At 39.2% G+C, this 17,334-nt stretch overlaps 1 protein-coding gene across 3 annotated transcripts in view; it reads right to left on the reverse strand.

Annotated features, from left to right (window-relative positions):
- Positions 1-17,334, reverse strand: part of FGF10 (fibroblast growth factor 10) — a 118,134-nt gene that overhangs the window by 75,990 nt on the left and 24,810 nt on the right. Inside the window, exons 1-2 of one of the 3 annotated variants that reach the window (XM_039543076.1) lie at positions 8,194-8,401; positions 7,082-7,797 (exon numbers count right to left, since the gene is read on the reverse strand). In XM_039543076.1, coding sequence (XP_039399010.1) covers positions 7,082-7,412 — 331 coding nt within the window. In that variant the 5' untranslated portion in view covers positions 7,413-7,797; positions 8,194-8,401. Of the gene's footprint in view, positions 1-7,081; positions 7,798-7,945; positions 8,158-8,193; positions 8,402-17,334 lie in introns of those variants that run through there. The other 2 variants (XM_039543077.1, XM_039543078.1) reach the window with 2 other exon arrangements.

Below are 17,334 nucleotides of genomic sequence, written 5' to 3' on the forward strand. Positions count from 1 at the left end.
GTACAAGCATCAAGAGAAACACCATGTGGAAAGTTAGAGAGAAATTAAACAGCTTTTTGTTTCAGCATATTTTAATTTTTGAAGCTTGCCCCAGTGTGTGAAAATTCCTCTTTAATCACAGAAGATATACAATACTGACAGATTATTTAGAGCTAAACATGTAAGGAGATAGGCTAAAGAATTATTAGCCTAACTATAAAATAAGGTAATGCTTTACTACTTACACTATGAATCTATCAAGCAATAATTGGATGCACGTGTTAGTAGCAGTAAAAAGGTATTGTCCAGTTCTCCACCTTACATGGGAATATAGTTTAAGTGTTTTCTTTGATTTACTGTTCCAATTAGAACAGAATGTTCAAAGAAAGAACAAAAGTGACCTGATTTAAAAGCAAAGAGTGCCTCTAAAGCTATTGTTTTGCATGTGACCTGGCTCACATTTAAATTAATTGAAACTCACATTTGTGTAAAACTGTACCCCCTCAAAGGATTAATTCAGTTTTAATAATCCATTCAATGATGAAAGTGTACACACTTTTTTCCTTGAAGATTTTGGTGTTTATAGACAGAGACGGCTTTCCAGGAAACAAGTTGATTTCTTCTTAAAGCTTTGGATGGCATGTTTTCTGTCTGATTTCTTCTTTATTCCATATTGTAAAGCCTCTTTGTTCATTACAATGAGTTGGCACTAGCAACAAAGGCAACTAGTACTGTGAGAAAATGATTTTCCCAGTCCACAAAACCAAGTAATAAATACCACTGATTCAACAGAAAAAATAAAGCATCTAAATAATAAGAAGCCATAGACATTAAAATACTGGAGAGCTTTTTTTACTAAATAAATCTTTGGGGTAAGAGAAGGATAATCTCTATGTTAGCCATGCATGGTCTGACTTGTAATAATAGTGCATATGCGAACATAGAAATTAAAGTATATTGGTATAGAGCCCATTTGTAAATCCTCCCTCCATTACACGAAGAAGTTGTGTTTCATATCCTGGAGTGAGTGATGCCAAATTTTCATTTAATTCCAACAAGATAATATCCACTATTAATGTTGACAAATTTTGGAATTATATACTATAAGGAACATTTGTACTATTCTAAAGGCAAACGAGATCATAAAAGTCTTTAGAAATAAGATTTTAAAAAAATACCCTGAAACAATGCACTTTAACACTCCACTTCTTGCTGCAGCTGCACAGAATATTGATGACATTAGATTTGCGTGTGAACTGTAATCTTAATTCAATACTTTTTTTGAGTAATTAAAGACTCTGAGTCAAGCTTAGGAGAAAAATTGATAGACTCTAGAACTACTCCCATAGTGGCTGCTTAATCTCTCTACTGACTTTATTGACACCATTTCCACCTCCTCAGCTGGAAAACGTTTGAGAAAAAACACAATATTGTGGTTCAGAAAGGATTTTTTTCCATTAGCACTCGCATGAAGGAGGTTCTACCTTGTTTGTGTTTAACATTCATGAATCTTCAATGTGATAAAAATAATTGGGAACCACCCAAGACACAAAGGGTGGAAAGACATTGCTTGCAAATATAAGCTTTCCTTCAACAGGTAAGGCTCTGTAGATGAGCGAAAACTTTATTCCTACAGGACCTGATCCAACTCCCACTGAAATCAGTGGCAAGACTCCCACAGACTTTAATGTGAGCTGGATTGGGCACATAAAATTGGAGACTTAAGAAGGGCTTCTGAAAACATTTTAAAATGCCTTCTTTCAAGACAGAGGTTCTTACACTATAGTGGAACATGCTTGAGAAGTTTCATACTGCCTTGAGCCACATATTATGGTCCTTACCAAGTTAAGACTGAAATAGCAGTGTGGAATATGTAAGCTTACTTGTCCTTGTTCTCATATTCTTCTTAGGTTGTCAGGGTGATCTCCACCTAATGCTGTCTCAGTCTTCTTTTGCAAGTGGTTATAAATCAGATTTATTAAGACAAAAAGAAAAAAAAGACTCCTTACAACTGTAAATGTTAAGAAATTTATGATAAGGCTACACTATCAGTGTGGAGGGTCCACATGGTGGGAATGCAGTCAAGGTAACAGGAGAGTGTCATGTAGACATTAAATAATACAATTCCTTCCATATACATAAATCCTAAGTGTCTGTGCTTGTATGCTGATGGTTATAAATTATGTAACTGAACTCCAGGAACAACCTAGACTTAAATGAGATACCAGTTAAGTAATAAAAATAAATAGATTTCCTTCCCAAGAAACAAAAGTATTTATTAGGCGGCAGTATATGATTTCCTGAGGTCAATTTTTAAAATTTTTTTTGAACCTGTCAACAACATGTAAAAAGTGACACCAGGGAAATACATGAGCCTGGAAAGCAGTCTTTAATTAAAAAAAAATATATTGCTTAATATACTAAACCAACTCTGAAAGAATTAAAATGATCTCATACATTCTGTTCTAATAATATCCAGTATTAAGACAGCACTGTTTGCTCAATGTTCTAGTCTCCTATTTAAAGTTGTACATCTGATCTTATTGCAGCTATCTCACTGTTATTTACAATCAAATTAAATGGTTTTATTACACCTGGGAACAGTTAAACATTGGCTTGTCAGCTGTAAACAATTACAAGAGACAATGAAATTAGTAGATTTTTCTTAAATAGTCGTGTATCCTTAATCTAATGTGCCACTGTTAACATAGGTGACATTGATGTAGATTTTCTTTGTGCATTATCTATCTGATCCAAAGTTCACTGAAGTCAATGCAGAGACTACAAGGGCCCACTGAAGTCAATAAGTAGGTATACTAGAAGACACAATCTCATCTGCTATAAATCAGTGTGATTCCATTGATTTAAATATAGCTGCATCAGTTCACACTAGCTCAGAATATACCCCTATGGTGCCAGCCTAATTTGAGTGTAAGTTCCTTGTGGTAGTTGCTGTGCCACCTTCTATAGTATGTTTTGTACAGCACTGTGCACAAACGGCCTTACTGGAAGTGAGAGCCCACAGGAGTGAATGGGAAATCTTCCATTGATTTCAATGAGCTTTGGATCAGGCCCACAGATTTAATACAATAGAAAAAAAAATGAGCCCAGTTCTGCAATCCCTGTTCAGGCTGCAGAACTTAATAAATATCCAGTTCATATTTTACCCTCTTCCCTTGTTACTGCTATCCCTATTAACATTCATATCTTGCATACTTCGAGGCCTTCAGACAAAGTTGATTCTGTAGTCAATTTTTTATTGTTTTTGACAGTATAATACTAAAAAGACTTAATGTATATCTACCTTAGCCAACTCATCATAAGTTATATGGGCCAAAATTCACTCTCCATTATACCTGTGCAATCCCACTAATTCCAGTGAGGTGCAACTGGGCCATATGTCTACACACAGCAATGCCTCTATCTTTACATATGCTAAAAGCTCAAACACTCTTCTTAGCCATCTCAGATGTCAAGTTATAGGCAATACTTTTGTAATTACTCAGGGCTTTTGTTTCACACATGCTCACAGTCACTGGAGAGCACTACAGCTGTTTTATTCACTTCTAGAAATGGACTTATCAGGAGCTGTAGCAAGAGGACCTTGCAGCTGTAACACTGAGGTAAGAACTAGTGCTGAGTGGTAGAGTTTCAAGGGCAAAGCTCTAGATGTAAAGAATAATAAAACAAAACCTAAACTATACTATGTATATCTAGTGACAGATATACTCCAGCTATGATAAATTATGCAAGCTCCCCCAGACTTCTTACAGAATAGTCATAATTCACCCGTTCCGTTATCCTGGAGGTATGTAAAGGCTGAGGTAATAGTTCTGGTGTAATCAAGTTGGAAAACATCTGCCAAAGTAAACCTTTATTTAGTGCATACTATATAATATTTATAGAGCAAAGCTATGAATGCTTCTTGAGCCATTTTAGGAACTGGAAACTAAATTGTACTTTCTGAAGGTTTATCCTGACTTTCTCAACTGTTCCTTTTACTTCATAGCATTTCACTGGCAAGCAGCCATTAAACTGTTGTCTAATTATGTAGCATATCAGAAGCTTGCAGCCCCGTAGATAACATTTTTGTAGTATAACTGGATTTTAAACATTATCATCTGAGTGAAATAAATTAATCCCCAAATTAAAATATTTAAAAAATAAAGCCATGTGTGTCAACAGTAATCATTATTTGTCTAGGGAAATGTGATTTTGGATGAGGAACTTATGTCAGAGGTTAAACACCCTAATATTTAACAGACTACAATTTGATGGGCTGGCTAGATGGCTTACCTCTTAGGTATGGCAGGAGTTTATTCACATGTAATTACACATTTAGACAATATCTTAATGATGATACAAAATACTGCCACTGACTCAATCCATCTGGAGATTATAGTGGCGTTCTGATTACATAGCCACACGTTAAATTATGATTCACAGAACCTATGCTTTTCACTTACAATGTTTTGATATGGATGTTCTTGAAATACAAAGCAACATAGGTGGGGATCATTTAACACAGTTGTGCGCTTTCATTAAGACATTTTAAATTTGCATTGGTATGTAGTTAAAGAACAGTGTAGATGTTTGACTCTTTTTGATCTGATAGCAAAAACTTAAATACTTACTAAAATATTATATATCCAGATGGGTTTGCTTTTTAAAGGTATTCCAGTACTGTGCTTCATTTAAGCACTCTCAAGTTACTCATTTTGAAGAAACTGTGCCCTTCATTTACTTTATGTAAACTTTGCTGACAAGAAGCTATAATTATTTTGTAGTTCTGAATTAATGCTTAACTTACGTCACTTGATGATTACCTGTTTTGTTCATTCCCTCTGAAGCACCTGGCATTGGCCACTGTTGGAAGACAGGATACTGAGCTAGTTGGACCATTGGTCTGACCCAGTATGGCCGTTCTGAAGTTCTTATGTGCATGGGGGGAAACAGGTAAACAAATCTATGTTTTATTTAATTTTTGGCACTGCAGACAAACATTCTGCAAATCTGAATGTATCTATGACATGCCAACAAGAATATTAACTACCTTCTAATTTTATGATGTGTTGGGTGAAAAACAAAAGTCCTAGGCATAATGCCAGATAGATTAAGGGGAGTTGCTCCTACCTAAGGACTGTAGGACTGGGGCTCTGATCATGTGTATGTTTGTGCTTCCCTTTATTCTCTTTCCTCAGTTAGGGACTCATCCTGTAGGTACTTACACATGTAGGTAACTTTATTTAAATGAATAGTTGTACTGATTAAAATAGGACTACTCACCTGAGTAAAGTTACTTGCCTGCATTAATGTCTGCAGAATCAGACATTAATTCCCATTCCCTTCCTGAAGCAATATGCTCACACAAAACCTATTTACTTTACAAGTAGAGGAGTACACATTTAGAAACATTTCTGAGAAGCTCAGTACTCTGCTCTATTAAGAAACATGGTACAACAATGGTAACAGCTAGAGGTACTTGCTAACCTACCAAAATTAAGTCTTCAGCATATGATTGTATCTCATAAAACTATTTTCTATGAAAATTAAAAGACTACATGGTAAAGCCAATCTGCTTTGACACCCAAAGCATTACAAACATAGGTCTAACACTGCAGAATTAACACTTATGATAATATAAAATATGAACATAAGTTGCTAGCTGTAGCAAGTGGAAGCAATGACACAAGAACTCAAATGAAAAAAATGCATATTATGGAGGTGTAAAGAAAGAATACAAGTACTGGAGAATTAACTGTAATATATTTTTTTTAACATACAACATGGCATCCTGCCAAACCACAGTCTGTACTTTACTTACTGTTTCAAGCAGCTCTCATTTATTTTTAGTTTAGCCGTGCATATATCCCTAGGTATATTTGGATTTACAAAAACAACTAAGCCCAACCAGCTGCTCTTCACCGGTATGATCAAATAAAGTAGCTTTCTCAAACATTGGCATAGCACAGGCTACCTTTCCAACACAGGGATGTTGGCATTTAAAATTACACTACAATGTACTGTACAATGTTTTTACTACAATGTATTGTGATTTACTACAGTTCCCCACCCCCTCCACTTGAGATTATTCATTTTCTTGCCTGCACAAAAATTACATTTCTCAAGACTGACTACCAAAAATATATTACCAGAGACACAATATTACTAGAAGCCTAATTAGTATTAGAGAAACGTTCACGCTACAGGGTAAACTACAGCCACTGAAACAGCCTTGTGACTTTTACTTTGAAAATATTTCTTCTTTAAAAACGATGACAATGAAATGTGTGTGAGGTCCGTATGAGTACAGCCCCTGATGTTTACGATGCAATAGTAGTATAGCAGTGCTGCAATATGAGAACTTTCCGAAGAACAGAGTACAACGGGACACCACAAAGCAGCACATATGCTATTGACAACGCAGACATGAGAATCATGTTACCAGAGAGAAGGCAAAACAAGGCAAAGACAAATAGCAGCAGTGGTGCCTTAAAAGTTAACTTCATGGGCTGCAATCGCTCAAAACCCAACAACATGCAGGGACAGAAATCAAAACCAGAAAAACACTTTTCACAGGATAGGGAGTGGAAGGGTGGTGGTGGGGAGAAGTAGATAAATCTTGTGGGGCTTAAAGGGAGGTGGGGAATCAATGTATTGTTTTAAACTAGGAGTTCACATCAAACCATTCTAATGACAGGGGATAATTGTTTTCAGACTCAGTAGAAAATACCCTCCCTCCCCCCTTTACAAATCTTTCTAAGTTGCTTTTCTGCCAGCCCAGGAAACCAATTGTGTTCACTCAAACCATTTGCAAAACAAATTTCTGGAGAGAGATGAGATGTGCAGATAGGAGAAGGATGCAGCGAGCAGAGTCCAAAGAGACACCACCCCACTTCTCCCTGTCACCTTCCCAAGCAAGAGCTCTTGAGAACTAAAAGCTCGGATGGCAGGGTGGGGGTTGGCATGTGAGCAAACGAGATGCACTAGCCGTGGGGTGACTGTCCTGGTTGTGTAGGGCTTTTCTGGGGGGAGGGTGGGATATTGATTGGGCTCCCTCTGGGCGCTCAGTTCTCAGGGGCTGCGGGGAGTCAGTACTTACTGTACGGGCAGTTCTCCTTCTTGGTCCCGCTGACCTTGCCGTTCTTCTCAATCTTGAGAAAGTACTTGTTGTAAGAGTAGAGCTTCCTCCAGCGCACATCTCCCTGGAGGTGATTGTAGCTCCGCACGTGCCTCCCCGCACTGGCAGGAGAGGAGAAGGATGAAGAGGAGGAGGATGAAGAAGACGCGTTGGTGGCCACCGGGGACCGCATGTCCTGGCAGATGACAGACCCAGAAGACACCAAGAAGAGCAGCAGGAAGAAGCAGCAGCACCCGCAGCAAGGCAGGTGGGAAAAGGCTGAGGCACCATTTGTCAGTATCCATTTGCACATTGTACTGAAACGCTGGGCGCTGGAAAATGTCTCACCAGAAGAAACATACTGGAAGGGTAAAACCTGGTAAAAGGCAAGTGGAGAGCTGGTGGCTGCGGCTTCTGGTTAGAGCCCTCTGAGCTCTGATCTGGCCTGAAGTGAGTGCACCAACATCCATAACTCGGGACAAATCGCCTCAGAAGTTGCTGCCTTTTTAATCCTTCGAGTCCTCCCTCACAGAAGAAAGTTGGTGGGGTTTTTGTGTGGTGGTGGTGGTGGTGTTGGTGGTGGTTAATCCTCTTTCCTTTTACTCTCACCCCCCCTCCCCAACCTGGTCTGAGGCTTCCCCGTGGTTATTTCGTTCTCTTCCTCCCTCCTTTCTTTACCATCTTAGATGCAGAAAGGTCTGAAAAATAGATGACAGCAGAGTGAACAACGATAGCAAAAATAAATAACGACTAGAACCCAAGGGGGTACTGGAAAGGGTTTCTTGCCCCAAGCCCACCGCCCCTACACACACACACACACACACACACACTTGATGACTTTTGCACCTTCTTCTGATTTCCCCACCCCCTTTCCTTGGCAAAGCGCAAGCCAGTTGTACAACTCGTCCCTTCTCACTGACAGCCCAGGAGGAGGCAGTTTCTTTGTTTTGCTTTGAATCCTCCAGAAAGTACCAAAAAAAAAAATCCAAAGAGAGAGAGAAAGAGAGAGAGAGAGAGAAAAAATCCCAACTTCTCTCCCCCGTCTGGTTGTAAACAGGTTGGAAGCTGTAGCCTCAGTGTATGTCAGTGATTACAAGCAAGAGGTGGGATGTGCCTCTGGTGGTCAACCCTTGTTTGCAGGGGGTCAAGCAGCGGTGGGACATCTGAAACCCTTTTGCAGCTGGAGTGAGCAAATGCCTGCTGTGGTGGGAGCCTCCGGACGGAACTGCCCTTGCTTCCTCCCAGTCTGCAGCAGAAGTAGCAGCCTCCAGCTCTTTGCTAATTGCTCCTAAAGCGTTCTTCTCCTCCGAGTGCTGGCCACCAGCATGGCTTGGAGACTCATGCTTTACTAATTTCCCTGTCTTCCACGCTGAACCAATCCCCTCTAGGGAACCCCCCTTCTTTCCTTTCTTCCTTTTTTTTTATGCATGTTTTCTAGCGCAAGGTTTTATTTTATTTTTTTGGCAGTGGAGTGCTTGAGAGAACCACCTGGAGCTTGTTGCTGTGCTGACTTCCCCCACCCCCCTTCCTGGGCTAGGGAAGGGATCGGGGTCGAGACTGGTTAGAAGAATATAGTGCAGACAAGCCCTGAAAAGTAAGATTATATGTTGGTCAAGGAGAGTAAAAGGGAAGAGACATAATTAGCTCCCTTTCCTTCCCCTCTGCCAGCTTCCATGGAGGTCTCTCCCCCTTTAATGTACCATTGATTTCTCGCTTCCGTTGCTGAAATAAAAAGTTCACACTTTAGCCTGCTCTTCCTTTTAAGCCTCTCAAGATTTATCTCCCCTCACCCTCCTGGTCTCAAATGAAATCGGGGATCTAAACGACCTATAATTTCTAATTTCTAACATGAGTCATTGACTGAATCACGCGTCGGACTTCAAAGCAAAATGGGCTTTTATGGGGATTGCAAAGTTTCCCCCATAAAATCTGTCTGAATGGTTTTCTGTGGGTTTTTTTTAAACCAACAATTAACAGGCAACCCTGTGTGATGCACTAAGTTTTTATACCGTAATAAGGGACCAGGGAGTGTCCCTGCTTGTGATTAAGGACAGTCGGTACACAAGACATTAAACTGTGCATGAGCATTCACTAATGTAAAATAATCCATATAAAATGCAAGATAACCAAACACTATTAAGTAAGAGACTAGATTACAAAGGGAAACTGACATTATGTGGAAACAAAATGAGTTATCCTGTGCATAAACATAGAACTTGTCTGAAACAGGCATCGTCAAAGGGAAATAATGCTGATCAATAGAATGCAGTGGAAAAACAGCCTCTGCCATTATATTGTGCATTTGGAATCAATCTTACTTTGAACAGCAGAAAATACATAAAAGACAAATAGGTATAAAATTAGATTGATTCATTAGGCTGGGCTCTTTAGTATAGTGTTAACTTCACAGTAAAAAATTAGAAATGATTTTCTCCAATTTTGATGTTTATTCAGTTGCAAAAGCGTCAGCTCTTAAATTTATGTGCTTAGATTCTGCGGGTGACATTTAAACAACCTTAAAAATGGAACCATTTAATGCTGGAATCAATATGTTTTATGGTGTTGTTTATGTTACTTCAGAATATTTATTCTTCATATTTTCACTGTGGTAAAGGCTTCAGAAAATTCTGGGGCTTAATTTGATTTAGGATTTATTTTTGAAGTTACCAATCTTAAAGAGACAAGAAAAAGAAAAAGTTTATTTTATAATGAATGGCTGACAACTTTAATGTGGCCACAATGTTAATTTCAATTTTCTAGCTCATGGTTTTATACCTGGGTTACCCACAATGTCTGAAATATACGGTATAAGGTTTCTGAGGGATTTGTGTTTCAGCCAAAAGTTCAGCTGATTCAAAAAATTTAAAATGACAAGTAATTAAAAATACATGTCTTTTAAATTGTACATTTGATGACACCATCAAATTATAGCCCTTTGTGCTAACAAATGTCACAAAGTGCAGCAATTTTTTTTAGAGTTTTTCTGCACTGGGAAGAGAAAATATAACTGGAAGCTAAAAAGGCTTTATTTAAAGCCTCACAGCTGAATTTTCTGCTCATGTGAGAAATTCTACTTAGACCTATTTATAACTTCTGCTTGGTTGCATGAAGCAAAAATAAAAATTGCAACTTTAGAAGTTTCATATTAAATCTGCTTCTGGCAGGTGCAATACTTAGTGCAGTACTTAAAACCACTACAACAGATAGAGTCCTTTTCTATACTGTGTGATGACAGGGAGGGCATTTACAAAACAGAGCCCAAATGAAAAGCTGACATAGCTTTTTAGATTATATCTCATTCCTTTTTCTACTTTCTGTATAGCCTTTCTTTTATAGCACAGTTGAATCCCTAAATACCCCACTACTTTGTATTGTTAGGTCACCTCTTAGGTTAGCCTGAGAAAGCCTGAGAAAAGTTCCACAGGAAAGATGCACTATTTAACGGAATTCAATCTGTCCCAATAGATTTGAATCACTAACATAAATGTATGAATGTAGATTATATCTCTGTAATGAGGCCTGAATCATTCTCAGTTACTTCAAAGGACTGAAATTCAACCTTCCTTTTTAGCAGCAACAATCAGACCTTAATGGGTTCCTTTATTAATTGTTCCACTGCTAAGTTGAAAAGGAACTAACTTCAGTACAGGTCCTACACTAGAAGTGGTACCTACTACCTCTAAAACTGTTTCTTTTTTGCGTCCAAGCTCTTTACAATTTTCACATAGCTTATTTAGAGGCATTCTCATAAACATTCAGTAACATTGACTCATCCACATTGAAATAAAGCAACCCCCCTTTTAAAAAATGTATGCAACAAATAGGAAACATTTTTCAGGGTGTTGTTTTGGCAGATCAACTTTCCTCGGAATGTTTGGGGAAATGAAGTACACATAGTAACTTTAATTGGAAATATTCATAACAATCTACTAGCTTCCGATGGCTGTATCAATTTTTTTTCTTTTGATCAGTAGAGATCTTTTTTTACAGTAAGAATTGCAAGTGTTCCTGTAGTTAGACAAAATTTCATTCTTGAATTGCTGGAGTATCTCAAGGGTGGACACACTAGGCTCTGCCTACTTTTGATTTCCCTCAAACTATCATCTTTACTTGGTGTTGTATGTAACTTCTATGTCTTTAAGTTTGCAGTGTTGGTGTCGCCATCTTGGTCCCTGGGTATGAGACAAGGTGGGTGAGGTAATATCTGTTATTGGATCAACTTCTGTTGGTGAAAGAGACAAGCTTCCAAGCTCCACAGAGCTCTTCTTCAGGTAATCCTGAAAGGTTGTTTTAGGTAATAAACTTGTCTGAGGAAGAGCTCAGTGGATCTTGAAAACGTGTCTCTTTCACCAACAGAAGTTGATCCAATAACAGATATTACCTCACCCACCTCGTCTCTCTTATATCTTTAAGTGTTATTTTAGTCAGCTCACTCTGAAATACCACCAGCCTCCTGTACAGACTTTGGACTGCTGGATAGTAATCATGACCATTTGCTGCTGACAGTGTAATTAGAGATGTGTATTCACCTTATTGGATCCAATCCTGCTCCCATTTTAGTGCATAGGAATTTTGCCAGCTACTGCAATGAGAGCAGATTTGGGCAAGTGATGTCATTCGTAGAGAGAGTGCTGCCTGAAATGATGCACAGAATGCTATATGACAGTGATGATGCAAACTATGCAGTCTGTAGGCCAAATTCAGGCTGCAGAGTTCTGCAATGTGGTATATGACCAATCCCACCTGTACAAAAGTGGTCTGACAGGTAGAATCCACAAGTCCCAGCATGCAATACTCTGTGTTAATGTGAGGCAGGCCACTCAGACCGAGCACTGCTTGCTGAAACCTTTACACCCTATGATTTACTCCCATAAATGAGGGCAGATGCATCTGTGGCATTTTATGCAAATTATGTTTTATGACAAGTCACCATTATGGTCCTCCTGTGAGTAATCTGCAATATAACAAAAATTGTCTGTCATTCTATAGTGCTTTTCCACATATCTCAAAGTGCTTTACAAGGGTGAGCAAACATTATTATTCTAATTTTCCATATAGTGTGAGGTACAGTAGAACCTCAGATTTACAGACACCTTGGGAATGGAGGTTGTTTGTAACTCCAAAATGTTCATAACTGAACAAAATGTTATGGTTGTTCTTTCAAACGTTTATAACTGAACATTGACTTAATACAGCTTTGAAACTTTATTATGCAGAAGAAAAATGCTGCTTTTAACCCTCTTAATTTAAATGAAACAGAAAGTTTCCTTACCTTGTCAAATTTTTGTTTTTAAACTTTCCCTTTATTTTTTAGTAGTTTACATTTTAAATAGTACTGTACTGTATTTGCTTTTGTGTGTGTGTGTGTTACATCTTGATTGCATACTTCCAGTTCCAAATGAGGTGTGTGGTTGACTGGTCAGTCCGTAACTCTGGCATTCATAACTCTGGTATAAAGAAATTAAGTGACTTGCTCGACCTCCTGAGATCCCTTCCAACCCTAATAATTTATGATTCTAAGTTCACACGGGGTGAAACTCATTCCTATGCATAAGACCAGCACAATGCACCCTTTAAGACCCACTTAATTGGGTTTTAAGTGATACATAGACCTTGGACACAGGCCCTCTGCACATGGGTGAATTTAATCCACAGTGAGTAAGTGGCAGAGATGGGAAAAGAACCTAGGTATTTTCATTTCTAGACCCATTCTCAATCCAGTAGACTGTAGTTGCTCATTACGGTATACATTGCCTATTGCAATATAGATGACTGCATGGGTATTACCTTTTGTAACACTTGAGCAACCCTTGAGTTGTTGCACACTCTTAGAATCTTCAGCTGAGTAACTGACACAATTCCATGTATACGAGCAAGGACTATATTAAGAGTTTTAACAGAGTTCAACTTGTTTGCATTAATCTTTCAAAAAGAGCTTGAATTTCTAAGTCAGTCATAACCATGAAAACACATGCAAACAGCAAGTCTGAAATAAACAAAATTGAGTTAATCCAGGCCTGACTCTGCCCTAGATCCATACTGCAGTATTGTAATGAAAACATAGAGCATTAAAGGGAGACTGTCAGCTTAAAAATCATGTATATTGCATAACTGTATTACTAGGAGCACCTTTGATGGATAAAACTGAAAGAATTTTAAAAATCCAAGATTCTGTTTGCAATTCACTCAGCAAGGGCAAAGAAAACAGATGACTCACTTTTCTTTTTATTTCTATTCAGCCCTCTGGACCAGTCATGATCCTACTGGAGTCAATAGTAAAACTCCCATTAGTTTCTGTGGAAGTAGGATTTGGCCAGTTGGCAATTTTGCTTTTCAGTTCTCATGCACTAGCACAGTGCTGCAATGTGGGAGTTGCAAACACTGCAAGGGGATGTTTAAATTCAAACAAAAATGTTTTACTGAAATGAAAAATAGTTTCCTTAAATCAGTTCTAGGACATTTAGATTTTGTAAAACCTCTCGCCAATCCTCCAGTTCACTGACATTTTCAGCTAAAGTCCCTGATAGTGTTCTTAAGTATTTCAGGAACTGATAGCAGTCTCTGACTTTACATCATCATCCACCAATATTGTACCATCTTCCAAAAACTGCAGGTTACCAGATCCACAGGTCTTCCGAATTTGCAATGACAGATATCCAAAAGGGACATAGTTTGGACAGAAAGTTTAACAGATTTCTTTGCTGCTGTCTGAGATAGAACACTTTAAAATGGTCTATTCTCTCAATATGAACGCAAAACTGCCATTGATGGCAGCTGTCTGCACATACTCAGAAGGTAATGGATCTCAAAAAGTGTGAATAAATAATTGATTTTTTGTTCTAGAGGGGAGCTGGGGAGAAGAGTGGAGAATAAGTCCTGGACCCTCCTATATCGTAATTATCTGGCTCATGTTAGTGTTTTATACGTGTTTTTAAAGACACAAATGTAAAATATAGCACTTAAATTGGTGTGACTTAAGGGACAGAGCACTGGACTCAGACTCAAGATACCTGAGTTCTATTCCTGGCTGCTACTAGCCTGCTGGATGACCTTGGGCAAGTGACTTCACCTCTCTGTTCCTCAATTTTTCCCATCTGTAAAATGGGGATAATGGGGATTACTGACCTTCTTTGAAAGTGGTTTGAGATCTACTGATGAAAAGCTGAGAGCTAGGGATGATGATTATGATGATTATTAAGGATATTGGGCCAAATGCTACTTATCTTACTCTTGAAGCCAGTGGTATATATGCAGCTAAAGCCACCTGGATTTGGCACATCCAGTAGATTTGTGAAATTCCCTCATGAACTTCTGGTGTAAAAATCAATGAATGGATTGCTGTTCTCCATAAAAACAGTTTTTCATATGTGGCAGACAAAATAGCATTAAACTCCATATGCTTTATTCCTTCCAGGCTCCAACAGTTAGAGAATGCAATAGAATAGATGTAAGGATCCAAAGGGAAGAACCTGCAACTGCTGGTCCCTCAGTAACAGCCTCTGTGTTGCCAGCCACAGCAGACCAGCAACTGACAGGCTGTGATCCTTGTGGAGCCAAATGCCACAGGATTTGTGACAGCTCATGGAGGGCCTGATTAGTAGTGCTTCCAGGGTCCCTGATTGGTCAAGGTGCACTACTTAACTTCTTGGTGTCCCCTCCAGACTTATCTGTGCAATTAGGTGGCTGCTATGACAGACTCTGCTCTTATGCCTGCACCTTGGCTTTGATTCCTGGCTTCCAATTCCATCTCTGGCCCTACCCACTAGGCTTAACTGGTTCCATCCACTAGGCATGACTGCCACACCTTGTCTGTGACAATAGAATTGCTTAAACAACATGTGAGAGGTGTGCACATGGCAGTATTTCATGACACACCTGTTAGTGAACATGAGGCATGGGCTGTCACACCATTTTTTAGCCTGTTGCTTTACTCATGCTACAAGCTCCATTATGTAATAATATATAATAATTACAGGACCTCTGTATTGTGTCTGGTGTGTTTCTTTGTCACAAATGTATTGGATAAGATGCTTGGACTCTGCATGTTAAGCAGATGATTTAGAAGATAGTTTATTCTTCATAAGATGCTAATTATGGTTAATTTCCCAGTCTCTGTTTATGGTTATGTTATGTCTGGAAAAGAAAGTATGGTAAACTTTGTAAAATTATATATGTATACCACATAGAGATGATATCCATGTAATTTTTGTTTGATAAATAATGCTATTTTTTAAAAAGAAATGAGTAGGAAATTCATTCTACTGGGGTCCAGTGGAACAGACTGCAGGATAGCCCCCAAAACACTTAACTAGAGTCCCATAAATAGCCATGTACATGGGTTGAACACTGACCATGTTTGGTAATATTTGTCTGACTCTAGAAATGCATACCCACAGCCAGATCTGTATACTCCAGTCTGCAAAATCTACTTTAAAGGGCAGAATCTGCAGGGAGTTCTACCACCCTCAGAGAGTATATTTTCTTTTCTCTCTGCATACAGAACTCCCTCAAATATAGGCCACTGAAGTCTTCCACTAAAATGAACAAATGGAAGCAAAATTAACAGATCCTGGACAGGATGGGCAGAAGAGGATAGTAATGGCTCTGCAAGATGCTCCCTTCTGTCACCCAATCTCATCTAAGCCCATCCACTCCAAGTCTGCAGAGCTTGGGATCCGAGGGTCTGGGCATACATGTTAGGGGTGGATGATGGCTGCACCTTGTGGCATCTCTCTCTCTCTCTCTCTCTCTCTCTCTCACACACACACACACACACACACACACACACACACACACACACACACACACACACACACACACACACACACACACACTCTTACTTCCTGATGAGAATTAAAGCTGATTGTCTCAGATACTGAGCCTTTTGTGTGAATTCCCACTCTCCCTGGATATCTCAAGATCTATGGAATTTTCTCACAGATCTTGGGATACCCACTGGGTTGGTGGGTCTTACTCCAAACCATTCCTAGAAGCCAGACCCATCAAAAGGAACATTGTGCTGGAAATTTGGTGTCATGAAAACCCTGGAGTGTCCTGATCCCTGTGCAAGTTTTCCCTTGCATAGGGATAATCTGGTCCTTCAGTGTATAAAATCATATTCATTACTTTGAATCCAACATATAGTAATCTGGGCTAACTCCCTGCTGTAGGATATAACTTAAGCATGATTAAAAATAAAAGTAGATGGTTACATGAATAAGAAAAATACCTGTAGTTTCACAAGCTTTTATACAAATAAAGTCCTGGTCCCTGAAGGGTGCTGACCAGATACAATTTCCTTTGAATCAAGTCCAGATCCTCTTACACAGAGGGTACAGAGCTTAGCCAAAGATCAACATCTTGGCTAGGCTCTGTGCCTGCTGAGTGCTATCGGAATTCAGGGAAGAAGTCCCTTCTAGCCGGTGCTTGTGGAGCTGTTTGAAATGGAGTTGAGAGGTGGAAACACCAGCTGAACACACTCTGCTCACCACAGACAACTGGAGTAGCAAACCGGGCTCCCTCTTTGTTATTTCACAACTGCAGGGGCAGCTCACACATTGACTGCCACAGAAAAAACAATGAGTAGTAGTCAATGGGACTACTCCTGAGAGTAAGCACTACTCAGTGTGAGTAAGGGTTGCAGAACTGAGTTCTGTGTTGATTGAGAAATGTGTAAAATAATAGGTAAGCCATGGGCAGCCCCAAGTTTAATGTGTATCTATATCCTGATCATACATCAGTGGGTGCAAGATCAGGCCCCAAAAGCAGTTCTCTGCTGTTTAAAGGACATAGAACATAGTATGCTCTTGATACACTAGATTCTAATGGGGTGTGCATGTAAGTGCTGAGCTGAAAACCCTCCTCCCACCCCCAACCATCTGATCAAATCTTTTAACAGGTGTAGAATACATGTATATCTCACCTACTATAATTTGAAGGATACCAGCATCCCTGCACAGCACCAAGTTTTTGTGGCATCTATTCAGGCATGTTTTCTGGTTTGGGGTACTCTGTATATCTGAAGACAGCATCACACTCTTGAAGCTATTTAACTAAAAAGGTCATGACTAAGGCCCTACTTAATTTGTGATATTGCGGAAATTGTAAATCTTACAATATTAGGCTTCCACTGCAATTTTGTCAGCTGGCTGATTGACAGCAGGAGTCCTGCCATACGCTGTCAGCCTTGCGTGGCTGATGGGCGGGGTCCCGCCATCAGCCCTAGGTGGCTGGCA

This window comes from Mauremys reevesii, linkage group 6 (genome assembly GCF_016161935.1).
Source record: "Mauremys reevesii isolate NIE-2019 linkage group 6, ASM1616193v1, whole genome shotgun sequence".
NCBI classification, from domain to species: domain Eukaryota; kingdom Metazoa; phylum Chordata; order Testudines; family Geoemydidae; genus Mauremys; species Mauremys reevesii.